Raw genomic sequence first — 19,265 nt, 5'->3', positions numbered from 1 at the left:
GAAACTGAACGAGAGCAGCAGCAGCAAGGACTCGCTCCGAGCGGGGCTCAAACCCGGGTCTCCGATGGGAGGCGGAAGCACTAACAAGGAGGCAGAGATATTTTAAGCAGTTTTACTCACCGCCTGCGGTTCCAACACAAGATCGTGAACCTTTTTCGTTGGGATTGCATCATCCTTAAGAAATAAACGATGTGCAAATCCGTCGTCAGACTGAGCCTTGTTTGTAAAACAAGCATCTTCGAAATGCAGGGAACAAACAAAAACACTTGCACAACTCTGTTGATGCTCTGTAAAAATAAACTCCATCCACTGGTCCCTTAATGCTGTTTTTTTTTTGGTAATCTGTGCAGGGTTGTCTTGCCCTGGCAACCAAAAATACACTTCTTTTGTGACTTTTCGCGACGCTCTCGCTCTGATCAGGCTGTGCTCAGCCTCTCTCAGTGCTCTGCTATACGGGAGCGCGCGCTCTTCCGGCAAACGTGCCCTCAGGACCCATATAAGGAAATTCCACTCCATCTAACGTCACACAGAGCCATACTCGAAAAAAAAACTTTCCAAAACTTGTGACAAACAGGAAGGAGTATTTTTGGAACAGAAATACTCCTTCAAACGTACAACTTAATTTTTGAAACTTTGTCCATGTTTAGCATGGGAATCCAACTCTTTAACAGTGTAAAAAACTCAGTATGCATGAAATAGCATTTCACCCCCCCTTTAAAGAATATTTATCTCTCTATCTATCTATCTATCTACTGTATCTATCTATCGTTCGATTGTTCTGTCTATCTGCTGTTCTATTATATCTCGTTCGTCTATCTATCATTCTTGCGATGATTGTCTGTGCTAATCAGCATCATCTTTATCTTAGAGCTGAACTTCTGTACTGAAATGCAGATGACCAGAGATAAAAACCCTCTGCTAATATAGAAAGAAATGCAAGACTATCAAGGGAGTGATATTTCATTATGTCCTCTTTTATCTCCTTAAATGTATTGCAATATTCACTCTGTGGGGATAACAGTAATCTCTCTGTTATGGGAGGGAATGATTTCTGTTCAGAGGAATTGAGTCCTCTGGTGCTTAACGACACAACAAAAAAGAGTGACTAGGAAAATGGACACTTTTGTAAATCTATCAAACATCTGGATGAATTTGGGCAAAAATACGGAGGTTATCAAAATGATCAAATTATCAAAAACTTAAAATGAGACGTTTAAATGTATTAATATGAGCATAAGTTGCAAAAAGCCCAAATCCTGTGCTGCATTATTGACATGACAAAAAGCTTGAAAAAAAAAATTCATAATTAAATGCATACTCAAATGAGTAATTTGTGCAAAAATAATAAGTTTTGGTGGACTCACAGCCTTACAAAGTTGATCATTCTAATTATGCACAATTATATATGTGAATTGTGTTATTTGCATTCAGCTGTTTTTGCCAACCAATTCCTGTCCTGTGTCACTCACGAACCAATTTTTTCACGTACAATGTGCATTAAAAATCAGACTTCATCTAATAATATTGTGAATGTAGTGATGATGTTAACCGCGGACGCAGCAGAGATAGATTGCGAGTCTTTTTTGAAAGGGGAAGAATAGCTTGAAAAATAATGTTTAGCCATTAGCTGAATGAATGGACGTCACAGAGCAGACACTGGCTGGCTGTCATGTGTTTGTATTTGTGTGTGTGTGTGTGTGTGTGTGTGTGTGTTTGCCCTGGCACTGGAGGCAGGAGAGAGAGACGGAGATCGGAGATGATGGACAGACCTTGCTGTCCAGCTTGTTTCCTGCTGTCTCCCACCCCCACTAAAAAAAAAAAAAATCAGAGAGAGAAGCAAAGAAGAAACACAGATGCAGTCATCACTGCTTGCTGTCTGGAAAGCCAGGCAGGGGTTGCCCCTGACGACAGTTGCTAGGCGACTGCGGAGCAAGTGACTTCATACCCCAGTGTTTGCAGGGTCTCCACACACACAAGGAGAGAAAGAGAGAGCACAGCATGCAGGACCCGCTTTATTGGGTATTTCTGTCACCTTTATTGATATATAAAAGCATGGCCTGCAGTAACATGCTGTGATATTGCTTGAGTGAGGAAGTAGCATAAATTTGTAATGTTAAATTTCATGCACTGAATCCTCATCTTCCTAGTTGTTAAATCTACTGAAAGTATTTTTCTTCCATATAGTGAGTGGCTGACCCGGATGGACATAAAGCTGTGTTGTTTTGCACATTCAGTTGGCTCAATCCCTATATTATTATTACTAATTATTTTGATATATTGATATCATATTGATCTTAGTTTTTGTTAGTAATATTATTTAGATTACCTTTGCAGTCCTCTAGCACTTAAAATTAATCTTTAAAAAAACATTTATGTTATTGTTAGATGTTTTGTTTTTAGTAAACTTAAAAAAAAATTCTTAATGAATATTATAATGTTTTAATGTCAAAATTCACTTTGCGTTTAAAATGTTTTTTTAATGTTTGCAAAATAGTACATAATTTTAATATTAACATATTAGCACTTAGTTGTCCAGCATAACAAAAACAAAAAAATTATTTGGCAGCCAGAATTTTTATATCCCTGCATCCTTGCTTTTACCTTTTTGTATACATATAGTTGCATAGAAATGTTTCAGCAATAATAAAACAATTTTTTGAAATTGATTGGAGTACATATTTTCACCTGTTGTCATATAGATACCTTAGTCACAGTCAGTCCACCTTAAAGTCAGCGTGTGATTCACACTGAGCTCAGCCCTCCTCATGCTGAAATGCTAGAGTTGCCTCTGTGCTCAAATTAAAATGATGAGGGAGTGAGAGCAGAAACTGTATCTCTGTAGTGTATTTACTCACAGCCATCAGGGATATGAGTGAATGTTGTGCAGATATTTCAGCGTGAACTTCATGATGATCGATTTGCTAGTTCATACATGTGTGCTCCACACGTGTGTTGGAACAGGAACAGACATGTTAATGCTCTTCAAACAAGCCTGAAGCCCAAATATCAGCATCAGCATCAAATCAATGCAGCAGCAGTGCAGTTATCAGTAACACACACACACACACACGCGCACGGCCCTGAGGGTGGGTAACTGCTGACAGATAATATGACAGCTCTGCTGTTGGCTGCATGGGGACGTGTGCCCGTCATTGATCATCACTTTAACACATCGATTCTGCCACAGCTCATTGTTGTCTCCGTTTGCCATGGTGACTGAGCTGCTCATGTTGCATCTGCTGCTTGTGTCTTTGGAAGTGTGTCCTTGTGTCAGCACCATGGTACTAGACGACAATACTATGGTAACAAATGATTACCATTTTTATGTACCATGGTATTTATATGTTTTTCAAGGTACCATTTGCAAAATAAATCATGGTTTTAGCATTCAATTTACCCTTCACCAAGGAGCATGATTTACAGGTGATCTGACCAATCATATTGTCAAATGTGGCATTTTTCCGACAAAATAAACAGACAGGAGAGTAGATTACCTTCGGTGGACTTGTAAATGTTGTGTATTGACATATTTCCGGTTGAAACAACACCTTCTGGTGTTCTTTATTTTGTACTATAACAGAGAAAGAGATGATCGGTTCACGTGCCTCTTGAACTGAGGTGCTACAGCAATCTGTCACGAAAAATTAAAGAGCCAAAAAAATATATGTATTTATTGTTTGAATTTCTTTAAAAAATGACAACAATTTAAAAGTAACACTATGGTACTTAAAGTAAATAAGCTATAACAAAACTATTACTACTAAAACTATTAAAATAATTGTTGTTAATTGAAATAAATCTGAAATAAAATGGTGAATTAATTTTAGAAAAAAAAAAAAAAAAACTTGAAATGAAAATGTTAAATATTGCCCTGAAATAAGCTGTAACAAAATTAAAAAAAGAACTTAAACTACAACTGAAATAAAATAATAATAAATGAAACCTAAATAGCACTATATAAAAAAGCAATAAAATGACAAAGCACAAAAAAATTAATTACTAAAATAATTAAAAAAAAAGTAGTTCAAAATATTAAATCTTTAATTGTATATAATTAAAATGAAGTACCACTGGTATGAAAACATCTTTTTTTTCTGCTTTTCAAAGTGTTCTTAATAAAAATCCCCTGATTTTGTAGGAATACCCTCTCAGCGGGAGCTAATTAATTAAGCTTTCTCCAATCCTACAAACATCCACAATGAATTAATAAAGAAGTCTAATTCCTATTGTGACCTTCAGTCGAGATGGAAACGCTTTTTAAAGTTATTGGCCTGATTAATTCTTAATTGGTTAATTTTAGCTTGTTATGTTAATGGAGACTAATTGATGATTACAGACATTAGTCCAGAGCTCTCCCACTGTGAAGCATGTGTCTCTCTTGTTTCCAGGGGTGAAGATCCTAACTATATGTACAGTGGATATAGAAAATAATCACCCCACCCCCTTTTAAAATGATCACATTTTGTTGCTTTGCAGCCTGAAATGAAGACAAACACCATTTTTCTTTTACTCAGCTGTGTTTACTCTAGTAAAAGATATAACACCAAAATGTCAGAAAAAATGAAAAAACAGGATCACAGAGTTGGAAAAAGGATCACTCCCCCTCCTAAAAATGACTTGTAAACTCAATCAGGTGTAGCTAATCACCTTCTCGATGGCACAACAAGCCATTTGACTTTCAACTGTGATCCGCCGTGCACATTTTGATTAGCTCAGCATGAGAACAGCTTTCCTGGAGCATTATTGTCCTTGGTCTTGCAACTGAAGCAAACAATCAACTGTGGGTGACAAGGCACTGTCAAAAGATCTCCAGTATAATAAGTAATAAGTTGTGGAGATGTTTTTGTATCCATTTCAAAGTATGTATCAATGCCTAGAAGAACAGGGAAGTCTATTATTAAGAAGTGGAAGATATTTGGTACAACAAAGACCATCCCTGCATCAGGACGTCGCTCCAGACTGAATGAAAGAGCCAGGAGGAAACTGCTCAGAGAGGAGGCCAAGAAGCAATTGTGGGACTTTATGACAAAGAGGTCATTGTGTGCATGTGACCACAATATCACATTCTCCACAAATGTGGCTTGTATGGGAGGGTTGCAAGAAAAAAGCCACTTCTCAAGAAAGGCCAATTGCAGTCTGACTGAGCTTTGCCAAAACACACCTTGCAGATTCTGAGGCCGATGAAATTATTTGGCCTGAACACCAAATGATATGTCTGTTGGAAATCCAATACAGCTACCCATCAAAAGAACAGCATTCCTCCAGTAAAGCATGGAGGTGGAAATATCCTGTTATAGGGGTGTTTCTGTGCAGCAGGGACTGGATCACTTGTCAGGATAGAAGGAAAAATGGATGGGGCAAAATACTGTCAAATTATTGAGGAAGATCTGCTGCCCTCTGCCAGAAAGTTGTCAATGTGAAGAAGGTTTACCTTCTAAAATGACAATGACCCAAAGTACACAGCAAAACTGACCACAGAGGGGTTGAAGGAGGAAAAGCATGCCTTGCGAGGCCCAAGTCAGAGCCAAGACTTAAACCCCATTGAAAATCTGTGGAATGACTTGAAGACTGCATCCACAACTGAACGGAAGGCACTAAAAGGTGGTTCAACAAAATACTTACACAAGGGTTGGGATCCTTGATTTTTTTTCTGACATATTGGTGTTCTATCTTTCACTTGGATGTTATAAGTTGCACTGAGTATACACAGCTGGATAAAATAAAAACTGTTCAATTTAATTTCAGGCTGCAAAGCTACTAAATGTGATTATTTTAAATGGGTGATTATTTTCTATGCCTAATAAAAGCATCCAGCAGATAATAATCTTTTTGTTCCTCAGCCTAGATCTGTCTGGATATCAGAGTTAATATTTCCCCAGAGACACAATGTTCAGCCCTCTATTGCCATGTCAACCACTGATGATGTAGTGCTATATCTTTTGTGGGATCATATGGTTCTCTGTGTGTTTTAAGCAAATCACTGAGGGGCTGCATGGACTGCTTCGCCTCTATGCAGGGTCCAAAATGAACTCTTGCCAAACTCAAATAAAAATTGTTTTTGGCAAGTGAATAAAACTTATTTACAGAAGCCATTTAACTTTGTTAGTAACATGCATACACACACACACACACAGGCCATTTACTTCTATATGAGTAAAAAAAGTAAAGAAATATGTATGTAAAAATAAAAGGAAAAAACTTTTATTCTTATTCTTATATGCTTATTTTATTAATCTTCTTATATTCTTTGTCTTTGAAAAATTTTGATAATTGAAATGATCATTACTTTCATATTCTTCTATATTTTAAAAATAACTATTTAATTACATGTGTGTGTGTGTGTGTGTGTGTGTGTGTGCATATATAATTTTATTTCTTTAATATAAAAATATGGCTGGTAAGAAATATTTATGGTCAGAATTTTCTTATTTTCTCCTGTTGTACAGTATGTGTGGAGCATGTGTGTGTGTTTTGCTGCCAGTGGGATGTACCTTAAGAAGTTTAACACTTCCTGTCAGCATGAGGATCGATGAGTTTGCCATTCAATGTTGACACCACAAAAAACCTAGGTGTTCAAAATGCTATGTACTGTAGTGAATTTGTGTTCAAATTGATTGGCTCAGAAATTTGGCTCAGTAAACAACAAATAGATTTCCTTTGTTTACTGAGTTTGTTATAATGGATAAGCAGTCTGGTTTTGGCTAATGAAAGAAACTCAATTTTGCCTTTACCGTGTACTCATGATTTATTTAACTGTTTTATAAACTGTAAATGCACAGTGTATAGTCACAGATATATAAATGCTGCTCTGGTCGGTTCAGTCATGTATAAAGAGTGATGACAGGTGCTTTGGCTGGTGAAGAACAGAGATTAGTTTGATCTCTGGAGAGTTCATTGATTTCTGCATTGGCTTTTGAAAGGTCATGGTGGAGAAAAGCCTCTGAATTGACAGAAAACAACACATGATAGATAAAACTCCAGTTGCAGAACCATCAGATAGAAAACAAGTGGCATTTTACTGTTCATTGTAGAGTGGAAATCATTGCATGTTGTGAGTTGTTTTAGTGAATCCTAGAGAGGAAGTGGAAATTCGAAGTGTATATGCAAGGTGGAGACAGTTGCTATGGTGACTATGATGCATGAATCTTTAAAAGCTATAAAGTCGTGTGTGTGTGCATGAGAAACTGCAAAGGAATAAAGAAATTGCTGTTGCAACTCATTAATGCGCTTGTGACTTTTGAATGAAGTGAAGGGAAGTGGAGTAAAAGTCCCAAATGTGTAGCAGAGAGAGATGTATTTATTAGTAAAGCTACAAACGTTCCTGTTAATATTATAATTTATTCTGAAAGATCAGACTTGTGACAGCAAGGAAATCTCTCAGATCTGAGAATCGGGGCTGAGGCTCAAGGGACAGGAGATGAGAGGAATCGAGTGAGTGTGTGTGTGTGTGTGTGTGTGTGTTAGGATGTGAGAATGATTGTGTTAATGAAAGACAGAAGCTCTGTGCTAAAAACCTAGTGAGTTGACTTATTGCCCTATATAGTGAGCAAACTAAGTTGAATGGAACCTTGTGACTGATTTGAAGCTGTCTGTGTAAATAGCAAATAATGTTCCACATATGAAACCCACAAGACTCACATGATCTTTCAGAAATCATTTTATTATGTTGGTTTATTATCAGTGCTGGAAATAGTTGCGCTGCTTAATATATTTTGGAAACTGATATTTTTTCAGGATTCTTTGATTAATAAAGTTTACCAATAAGGGCAACGTGCAGAACTAATCTGTCATATAGTTTCACAGTCTTTAGCTGGTGTGCCCTGGCTGTCCACCAGAGGACACTGTGTTTTTGTGAGCAAATGGCTTGTTGTGTGTTTGTTGGTGTCATGTGCTCTCCTGTCATTTGTCTGACCCCGCCCATCTTGTTACCTCATGGTTTCAGTTGGCTCCAGCTGTCTCCGTTACACTCCTCATATTTCTGCCTATTTATTCTCCTTGTGTCTGCAGTCCTGTGCTGAATTTGGAGTAGGTTTGACATGGAGCACCTGTCTTTTGGGGCATTTGTGGACTTTCTAGCCCACAGGGAGAGACAGTCAGTTCCTGAGCCTATTCACAAGATGGCTGCCAGTCCAGATCCTCTTCAACTGGTGGGACCAAGGCTTTTGAGACTGGCATCCAGGTTGGCAGATCCACCATTGCTCTCAGCCAGAGTGGGAGCCCACAGAGTCCCCTCATCAATCCGCTCCAATCCAGAAGCCTTCAGGATCCACTCTAGAGTCTTCTCCAGTCCACGAGTCCTCAGAGTCTGCTCCAGAGCCCGCTTCAGTCAGGGAGCTCTCCGAGCCTGCTACGGAGCCCACTCAAATCTGAGTTCACTCCAGAGCTCACTCCAGTCCACATGCCTTCAGAGTCCACTCATGAACACCCTCCAATCCATGAGCCTTCAGAGCCCACTCCAGAGCCCCTGTCTGGTCCTGGGGCCTTCAAAGTCCAATCAAGAGCCCACTCCTGCACCATCAGCACCACTGAGGTGGTCCTCAAGCCTGCCTGCTTGCATATGGTGGGCTTCTCCTCCACTGTGGGGGTCTTTGAGCCCATCTTCGAGCCTGTGGTGGTCTTCTGCCCTACTGTGGGGATCTTTGAGCCCAGCTGTTTGGCTGTGGTGGTCTTCGGGCTCTGCCCTGGTGTCCTGTTTTGCCGCCACACCACTTACTCTGCCACAGTCTCTAGGCCCTCCTCCACTCCACGCGCCTGGCCCACCATCCCTCCCCCTGTTCTGCCTTCTCTCCATCACCCTCCTGGACTCTTGTTTTGTGCTTCGGACTGTGAAGCGTCTGGAATACACTCCCTAGCAGGGGGATTCTGTCATAGTCTTTAGCTGGTGTGCCCTGGCTGGCCACTAGACGACACTTTGTTTTTGTGAGCACATGGCTTGTGTTTGTTGGTACCATGTCCTCTGCTGTCTATTGTCTGACCCCGCCCATCTTGTTTTAATTGGTTCCACCTGTCTCCACCTTGTCTGCCTATTTATTCTCCTTGTGTCTGCAGTCCTGTGCTGATCTGTTTGTCTTCAAGGATGCTCGTTATGTGTATTATGTCTGCCTATATAGTTGTCCCTGGTCTGCCTGTTTTTATCCTCTGTGTAGTTTTTGTTGTTTGGTTTCATTTTATTAAATAACCTTTTCTTCCTGCAACTTGAGTCCTCACCTCATGTCTCCACACGCGCTGTGACAATTTAGGTTACATAAAAGAATTATAATGAGAACACGACTGTAAATAATGCCTTGTTTCAGCATGTTGTTATGGAAAGAATGTGTCCACAGAGTTATCCACATGACTAACACAGTCAAGTTCACTTGTGCAGCCACTCACAGCCTTTTGTGGAACTGTAAATTGCAGTATTCTGTTTCTATGTATTTCATGTGTATATATTAATCTCATAAGATTCATTTGAGTTGCAGAAAAGCGGTTTATTGTAGACCTACTATGGTGATTATCTTATCAGCATGCAGCACAAACAACAATGTAGAATATTAATAACTATGACTGGGACTGTCATATACACAACATTATAATGAGAACACTATTATAGAGACTTCAGCCGAAGCACACACAACTGCCTCTCAAACAGCTCGTGACTCTTGAGTGTCAGATTTAGTTATTTCATGTTTGATTAAATTGAATTAATGCATTTAGCAGACGCTTTTATCCAAAGCAACTTACAGTGCATTCAGGTTATCAATTTTTACATATCATGTGTTCCCGGGGTATCAAACCCCCAACCTTGCGCTTGCTTGCTTGCTAGCGCAGTGCTCTACCAGTTGAGCTACAGGAACACTAATTAAAATCTTTTTTTATCGTTCGGCTATTCTATTTTATTTATCCATGGCACATGCATTTTTGTATGTAGCCTAAGTAATGCTATTCAGTGATTTTACTCATTATTTGAGTTTATTTATTCAAATTTCTTTGAGGCAATAGATTTTTTTGGTGACACTTTACAAAGCAACAGTTTTTTTAAAGAAATGAATCTAGTGTTATTTAGCATTGCAGGTGCCATGCGATGAACCCTACCCCCACAGCAAACAGAACCGGACAGAACCGAACCGAGGCTCCAAAACCGTGATATGAACCGAACCATTGCATTGGTATATCATTACACCCCTAATTGCTATACTGGTTTATGAATCGTATTTTAAATGTTATGTGTGTTTATTGTGTATAAGTGTTTTATTGTTTAATATTTATTATATGATAGTACTTTTATAATACTGTTGTAAGGAATCCTTAACAGGACTGCTATTTTCCTCCTGGTCGGCAGGTGGCAACCCTCACCAGACTCCTGCTGAACCCTACCACTCATTATGCCTGATGCCTCACACCTGTGTCTTGCCCTATTTAAGTGTATGCCATGCCTTATTGTTCAGTCTGGAGCCTATGTTACCTGTTGCAAGCTAAGTCTGTCAAAGTTTAAGTTTAAGTCTTTGGACCCTTGTGTCTATTTTTCTTTGTACTGTTTTTTGGAAGCACAGCTTCTCTTGTTTTGTTGCACCTTTTATTAGTAAAGTTTTTTGTCTTGTTGAAGACCCACGACTCCTGGCCATTTGATCATCCCTGCTCTTGGATTCATTTAGTGGGGAGTTAGCCCAAACAGACCCGGGTTCAATCCCCACCTAGAACAGCCCTGTTACAACTGTATAAAATATATCTATGCATACAGATGCTATTTATAAATATTTTTATTAGGTTTTCATTATTTTTAATTATTTGCCTAGGTAGGCAGTTTACTTGGCATTGGAACAGAGAAATGCTCATTTCACACAAGAGTCCAAATATCCTTTCCTCAACTGAGCAGCAGTGATTTTGAAATTAGGTGGAAAGAGAAATGCTGTGTTTTAATAGAGGTTGATGATGCTAGTGGATGTTTATTACACACACATGCACACACAGTGCAGCAACGTTTTCTCAAGTACGAACTCCAACGGTCTATGAACACACACACACACACAGAGGCTTTCTTGCAGGGGAGGGGGATGCTCTGACGTTGAGTGTGTGTGTGTGTGTGTGAGCATCCACGGGTGTGCGCCCAGAGCTGCGCTCATTGCTCGGTGAGCGTGGACTGGTTTGGATACGTTACCAGAGCGATGATGGTCAAGTGAATGGATTGTGGGTATTCTGACGAATGAACAGAAGATATGGAAGGGCTGCTTTCTCCCATGCGCACACGGGTAAGTGCTCTGGTTGCCGAGGGATACAGGAAAAATGTTATAGAATGAGAGGAGGGAGAGAGAGTGCCGGTAAAAATGTGGGTTTATAATGTCCCGTTCTGCCTGGAGACAGCACATAAAGTCTGAGAGTGTGAGATGACCAGATTAAAAGGCTGTGGTGGCTTTATTTTATGATTTTTGGGGATTTATTTAGTTGTTTTAGTGAAATGTGGGTGGCTTCTTACATTCATCCTAGTGTTTTCGGTCGAATTGAGAGCTAGTGTGGTGGTGGATGCCAAATTAAGAGGTATAATTCACAAACAGCAAGTTGAGGTGAAGTCTACAGTAGGACGGACTTTAACGTGTGTGTGTATTTGTGCGCTTGATGCTGAATACAAATGCAGAGAGAGAAGTAAAAGAGAGATTGAGTTGAAACAATGTCAATCGATCATTGTCTGCAGATGCAAAAGTATAAACAGTCATATTGAATTCATAACTATTTTCATTTGAGTCCAGTGATCCGCGTTTATAGAAAGTGTCATCTGTGACATCTCATCTCATCTCTCGCTCTTTTGATTTTTCAGGCGTACTCCATCCAGCTCCCTAAATGTGTGGTTTCAGAATAGTGTGTGAGCACATAATAGTGCGGCAGGCGGATCAAGCAGTGATGTGTGTGGGAGTGAGTTTATAGAAATCATAATCATACAGGTGATGCATCCACACAAGCCTTCCAGATGGCAACAGTGTAGCACTTCAAACTTTAATGCCTTAATAAATATGTATGTGTGTGTGCGTGTGTGTGTGTGTGTGTGTGTGTGTGTGTGTGTGTGAGAGAGAGAGAGAGAGAGAGAGAGAGAGAGAATTGGTTGTGATGAGATTTGAAGAAGGTTATGATGAGATCATTTTTTGGCATATAGATACTGCAATACAATATTATAAAATATTGATTTTATTTTTCACAGTGAGATCAAAGAAGTCTGATATCACTTAAAAGTTTCTATTTTGCATTTAGCTATTTAAGCTATTTATTTATTTTATCATTACTCCAGTCTTTGGTGTCACAGAATCCTTCAGAAATTCTAATATGCTGATTTGCTGCTCAAGTAACATTTTTTTATTATTATAAATGTTGAAATATTTATAATTTTTTTGTGGAAACTGTGATTAAAATAAAATAATTCAGGACTCTTTGATGAATACAAAGTTAAAAAGAGCAGCATTCACCTGATATAGATTTTTTGTAACAATGCAAAAGTGTTTTAAAAATGTTTTACACAATTAATTATATATATTTTTTTAAAAGTAATATTTTAAATTAAGTAAAAAAATTTATATATATATATATATATATATATATATATATATATATATATATATATATATATATATTTTTTTTTTTTTATATATATATATATATATATATATATAATTTTTTTTTTTTTTTTTTAAAGTAGTTCGTATATTCAGTGTAGAAATACTATGCAATATGCATTTCAGAATTTCATTTGTTGTTTTTAGTTTGTACTGTTTTCGCTTTAATGACACCGCCATGATCTGAATTGAAATGAAATGGAAGAAAGTAAGCTTGATCTTTCTAGAGTTCACCTGTTCAATGTCGCAAATGTTGCAAGAAAATGTGCATAATCCTCTTTATTTCAGAACTCTTCTGATGTCACATGCTCAAATCATAATTTACTGAAATGCATTAACTTATTCCCACTCATCACACAGGACAAGTGGGCTGCCGTTGGTCTCTCCTGATACTGTTGGTTTTTGGTTTCAGTCTATCAGCTCATGGTCTGTGTTCGTGTGTGGGTGTGTGTGTGTGTATGTGTGTGTGTGTGTGTGTGTGTGTGTGTGTGTGTGTGTGTGTGTGTGTTTACATGAGGCCAACAGATTGCCAGCACAGCAGGATGTTTGTTCTACTTTCTAATATAAACCATTTCAAACTGTGTGGCTTTAGGATAATTTAATTTAATTAGCATACATTCATTTACTAAGTGATACTGTCAACTGGTCTTCATTATGTGTGTGTGTGTGTGTGTGTAAATCCACCACTGTATTGTGGTGCTGAGGCAGCAATTATCAATGAGTCAAGTTTAGCCATGCATGAAAAACAGAGATGGAGAGAAAGGGAGATAAAGAGATGTCAGCAGTCTTGTCTATTAGGAGCAGACAGCAGAAATGCAATACGTTATTCCTCAATCTAAGTCTGCAGGGGTTTTGTAGACTCTCTTAAGAGTTATAGAAACACACTGTTCGAAAGTGTATTGTATTTGATCAGCATCAGTGTTTGCCACACATGAAACCCTAGTGAGCTATTGATTCTTAAGCATTTTGTTTATCTTCACAACTTTTACGAATCTCAAACTAGAATAGGCAAAAGTAAAATGTTAACAAACTGGTCACATGATCACCAAGCTTCTGCTATTTCAGTCTTTATTTAAAATGTGCAGTTTGGAAAGTTTGAGTTAGATTGCAAGAGCACAAGTGCAAGAACAGTGGGGTGTAGAGTGGGGTATTACTGATGTATTTAATTGTAAATTAAATGTGAAATTATCTTGAGCTTATTTCTGGCATTTAATAAAAAAAAACTAATTCAAAAAAACACATTGACTTTCAATCAATTTAGTGTTTAGTGTGCTTTACATTTTCTGTTTTGAATATTCTGTTTCACCCATAAGTTTCACATAATGAAGGCAAAATGGTATGTGAATGCAGCTTCATATAAGATTCACATCTTTGTGACAGTTTTGTGAAATCTGACTTTGGACTACGACTTATAATATGTCATTAAATGAGGCTAAGTATGTTTGACTCTTAACATGAGCAAAGTTTCTTGCTTTTCCTCATTTCTTGTTGTTCATGTGTGTTAGATTAGGTTTGTCAGGCTCCTTAATGTATGTATGTAGGCCAGTAGATCAAAAACTAGAAAAAAATATCCTCTAAAGGATTTCTATGTGCTGACCTACACACACACACACACACACACACACACACACACACACAAACAGTGTCTTAAGTTCTAAATGACGTGTAGGAGTATAGACAAGGTGATTTCTATCAGTTCCATTAGACTCAGAGTAGATCAATGAGCAGATGTTATCTTGGATTACATGTCAGAAGCTATTGAAGGAAACCAAGTATGTGTGTGTGATTTTGTGTCTCTGTGTGTGTAATTAGACTTTAGATGAGGTTAGACTTTAGTTGAGGAATGGGTGTTAAAGATGTGCACAGTATACTGAATTTCCTCAGTCATTTGTAGATGCCTAGGTTCTATTGTATCTATTAATGAATTCAAAAACTTTAAAATCAACCTGTTAAAGGTATAGTTCACACCAAAAATGCTTGTTCTGTCATCATTTATTCACCTAAACCTGTGTTACTTACTTTCTTTTGTGTAAATAAATCTGTCAATCAATGTTTCTTTTTTCTTTTCTTTTTTTTCTTTTTCTTTTTTTCAGGTCTGCACAATTTGGAAGAAAAAAATGTAATTGCAAATTAAAATGCATACATTAAATGCCCCCCCCCCCTTTTTTTTGCACATTTTGCACATTTTCTATAAAACAGATTATATAATAATAATAATAATAATAATAATAATAATAATAATAATAATAATAATTGTAAAGTGATTACTATTGCTAAAAAAGGCATAACAGAGAAATGCCTCTGTAGAAAGTTTTTAAAGATTATTGTTGTATGTTACATTCCCAAATGCATGTTATAAATGACCCAAACTTTCATTATATGGAATAAAACAGCTCTGACATTCAGTCAAACATCTCATTTGGTTTTCCAATGAAGATATAAACATGAGGGTGAGTGAATGATGACAGACTTTTCACAGCCTGTTTACACATCATGCACATTGAATGTCACTTTTTTTCTCTCCATTTATATGTTTGTGTGTGTGTGTGTGTGTGTGTGTATATATATATATATACACTGTATGTGTGCCTTTCTGCGATAAATGTGATTCTGATTCAGAATTTACATTTTTGCATGAACTACAGTATTCCTATAATGTTAATCAACTACAATGGAACATTCATGTTGACTACAGTTCCAAATATTTTGTGTGTGTGTTTGTGTGTCATTATACATTTGATTGTTGGTCTGTGTTTGTGGTGTCATTGTGGTAAGCAGTATTACAGCTGTCCATGCTCAAACTAACAGATGGATCTATTAAGACAGAGACCTCCAAAGCAAAAACTATGGAGACACAGAGATAGACTGGAGTTTCTTTGGCCCAAACCTCTATCTCCCCCACTGGCAGTCTTTCCATCTCTATTGCAGTATCCTTCCCATTTTTGTTAATTAACAGTAAAACAGCTGGTATGATATTCCAGGTCAAAGAAGAGAGCAATGGTCAAAACCTGAACACGAGTTAGGAAACAGCTGATTGAATTACTCAACCAAATAACAGAAACGAGCTCCATCTCTCTGTCGGTTCCCTGTAAAAGAGCAAACTATTGGAGCGTAACAGACAGGTGGTGTCCATGTTGGAAGCGGGTTTGTCAACTCCATCTCCCAGCTGTTATTGCTGCACTAATGAAGCGGGGATCTGACCGGTTGTAGTGATGGGGGTGAGAGAGCAGCTAGTCTACAGACAGTTAATGAGGAAGTGATTATCTGGGTGAAGTGCTGCGAGAAACTGCGCCAGTTTTGATCATGATCACTTAATTTAACTGAGATTTTATTCAGTTGCATTTACATGATCTCAGTATTGGCTCCATTAAAAAGATGCTGGATGTGAGCAAAAGTTAGCTTTGAAAAGAGCTCTAGCTTAATTATTAGGTTTGATATTTGGTTTCTAACTGCATTGAAATACTTCACTCTTTACATGTTCTTATTCATTGCATAGTTTTCCATTATAAATGTCCTATTATAACCATGCTTTTTACCAAAATACCATAGTTACTGTAGTTATTTTTATTGCATTTGTGATATTGTCTTATCATGTATCATAAAATTAAATATGAAGATCCTTAAAATGTCTTGCATTGTCTGAAAGAGATCCCATTTAAATATACTGTGGTTAACAGTGGTAGCATGTAGCATGGTATTATTTTGTTCTATATAATATGGTATTATTTTGACCAAAATAAGTTGCCATGGTAAATCTTTGTCCTACAAGTAAAAAGTGTAAAAGTATGTGTGTGAAAAGTATGATTAGAATATTGTCTTATTATTATAATAGGGTCAGTGGCCAGACTGTTGCAGCCTGTTTTAAGTGAATGCTGCAGGCAGTGAGACTGTGAAGCGGTGTGTGTGTGTGTGTGTGTGTGTGTGGACAGAGGACGAGGAGAGGACAGACACACAGAGGCCGTGACCCTTCTGTCAGACCCTCCCTGTAGAAACGCCTTTGTCCTTATGCTAATGAGACTCACTGACATTCATAATTCATCAAGCTATTCTTTTCCTTTTTTCTTCCCTTTCTCCGTTACATTTCATTTGCTTTCAATTTCTAGTCCTTTTCCTGGGTTTTTACTTTTGCCTTTTTGTTTCCCCTTCTGTTTCTTATCCTTTGCTTTCTCTTTTTATTTCCCTTTTCTTTCCTTTCTTTCTGTTCCTTTCCATTTATTTTACTTAAGTTTATTTTTCTTTTTTCCTTTTGCTTACAGCTTTCTTTTCATTTGTCATTTCCTTCCTTTTCCTTACTTTCTTTTACAACTCCACTTCCTTTTGATTCCCCTTACTTCTCTACTTTTTTTGTCTTTTCTGTTGCCTGCCTTTTTTCTTTAAATTCTCTGCCTTCCCTTTTCTTTTTACTTTTCCATCATTTACCTTTGTTTTTTCCCCTTTGGTTCCTTATCTCCTTCCTTCCCTTTCCCTTCTCTTCCCTTCCTTAGCAGGGTTATTACATGAAGCGTCTGAATAATGATCAGGCAAAGATTCGGACAGTCCCCGGGGCTGCCAGGCTGGGGTCCTGATTGATGCATGGAATCAGAGCAATTTACCCCACATGTCCGTGGTACCTACCAAACCTCAAGAAAGGATATAGGGCCAGCCGGAGTTCAGAGTGTGTGTGTGTGTGTGTGTGTGTGTGTGTGTGTGTGTGTGTGTGTGTGCTTTGATTGTACAGTAGGAACTAGCTGTGCAGTAACAGGCCAGCTGGCGGCTCTTCCCACTGTCCCATTAGGATTCTTATGATCTACCTCATCAGCATCAGTCAGACCTGCAGCACTTTACCAACCTCTCTCACTGTAGCCCTGTGAGTCCGGCAGTTGTCATAGAAACAGCAGGCAGGCTGATGGGATGCCATCATCGTCTGATCTGCAGTTTCACTCAGCGGGGTGATGATTTAAGGTGCTCATACATTCAACACGCAACATGCCTGTATGTGATCTCCATGACATCAACATCAAGTTTGAATTCATAATGTTCCTGTTGGAATAATCTAATATGTGGATATTTTAACATCACGGGGGATGTGTCACAGTGAGAGATGGCCGTTAGAGGAACCGTTTCATCATTCAGACTGCTTATCAGCACACACACACACACACACACACACACACACACAACTCATTTCAATGTAGTTTTCCCCATGCCTTGATTAGGGCTGCAGGATTGGGGCAGAGTCAGGCCCTCAGTAATACGGCTCATTCATCTTCAGGAAAGCTGACTGTGTCACACAGTCTCCTGCTCACACTCACACTCACACTCACACTCACCCTCCTCTGCGCTCCAGTGTGTCTTCATCTTGCTGATTAGTGTGAAGTGCTTTGATTCATGAATGGAAGGGGCCGAGTCTACAGTGAGGGACCGGCGGTTTGATGATGTCACAGCCCTGAATGTAGCTCACATTGACTTAATATGTGTTGCATTTCATTTGCAACACACACAACTAGGTTTTGCATTGTCTAAATTTGGCAGCTGCCACAATTCTAATTGTCGTCTTTATCGGCCTGAATTTTATTATCAGTGTTTGCCAGATGTTTTATTTTTTAGCATAAATAATTATATTGATATTTTATTGACTATAATATGAAAATACATATCAGCTCATCTGTACTGGCAAGCATTTTTTTATCAGTGCATTCAAGGTATTTCTACTTATCTACTATTGGCCGAAATATGAAAATATGTATCAACCAGAATTTTATTATCAGTGCATCCAAGGTTTCAAATGTGTTGATATATGGTTGCTAAGGTGTTCTGAGTGGTTGCTAAGTAGTTACATGCTGTCAAAAGACAGTTTTTCAATTCAAACCCCATAACATTTCCATCTCTTCTAGTTTAGAAAAACACATTTTCCAAAACCGAACAGTAATATGACTGTGGCGAGTGGGGCGGGGCCGAGAGGCGTGGGAGCGAGGAGTGAGAGAGTTAGCAGGTGGGGGTGCGCCGACCCCTGGGCACGCCACCATGTGGTCCTCCGCCAGATGGATGGCCGAGTCCAGCGACGTGGGGCGGTGGCACTGGACCCACTCGGCCGTCTTCTTGGGAAGCCGAGCGATGAACTGCTCCAGCACCACCAGGTCGACGACATGCTCCACGTCACTTCCCTCGGCCAGTAGCCACTTGCGGCAGGAGTCCCGGAGCTGTTGGGCCATCGCGAAGGGCCGGCCGGCCTCGCCCAAATCCAGGGACCGGAAGCGCTGGCGATGTTGCTCTGGCGACCGGCCGACCCGCTGGATAATGGCCCTCTTGAGGTCGTCGAAGACCAGGAGGTTCGCCACCGGAAGTTGTTGCGCGGCCACCTGGGCCTCACCGGAGAGCAGGGGTATTAGGCGTATCGGCCACTCCTCGCTCCCACGCCTCTCGGCCCCGCCCCACTCGCCACAATGACTATAATGTGCTGTGAAATGACTAGTGACAGAAGGTTCTCATGTTGCTTCCCTGTTAATGTGTATTTAATAGCGTATTATCATTTAAATTCAGTTTAGTGGATCTCTCTCTCCTGTGTTTGTGTGAGAAAGTGATTTTAATATCATCACAACACACCAGTGACTGTTCCACGTTCATGGTGTTCTGCTCGACTGGAGAGATGAGTAATTGAAACATTTACCTATAGGACAGAGCAACGCTTTCCCTCTTGCTCTCTTTTTC

At 38.9% G+C, this 19,265-nt stretch overlaps 1 protein-coding gene across 2 annotated transcripts in view; it reads left to right on the top strand.

The window, feature by feature from the left end:
• LOC127934042 (FERM domain-containing protein 4A) overlaps positions 1-19,265 on the top strand; it is a 170,133-nt gene that overhangs the window by 59,428 nt on the left and 91,440 nt on the right. Inside the window, exon 1 of one of the 2 annotated variants that reach the window (XM_052531230.1) lies at positions 11,156-11,228. The exons of the other annotated variant lie outside the window; for it this stretch is intronic. Within the exon in view, the coding sequence (XP_052387190.1) occupies positions 11,196-11,228 (33 nt within the window). The 5' untranslated portion in view covers positions 11,156-11,195. Of the gene's footprint in view, positions 1-11,155; positions 11,229-19,265 lie in introns of those variants that run through there. 2 annotated transcript variants of the gene reach the window in all.

Source organism: Carassius gibelio, chromosome A18, assembly GCF_023724105.1.
Source record: "Carassius gibelio isolate Cgi1373 ecotype wild population from Czech Republic chromosome A18, carGib1.2-hapl.c, whole genome shotgun sequence".
Taxonomy (NCBI): Eukaryota; Metazoa; Chordata; class Actinopteri; order Cypriniformes; family Cyprinidae; genus Carassius; species Carassius gibelio.
This window is presented reverse-complemented; position numbering and strand designations above follow the sequence as displayed.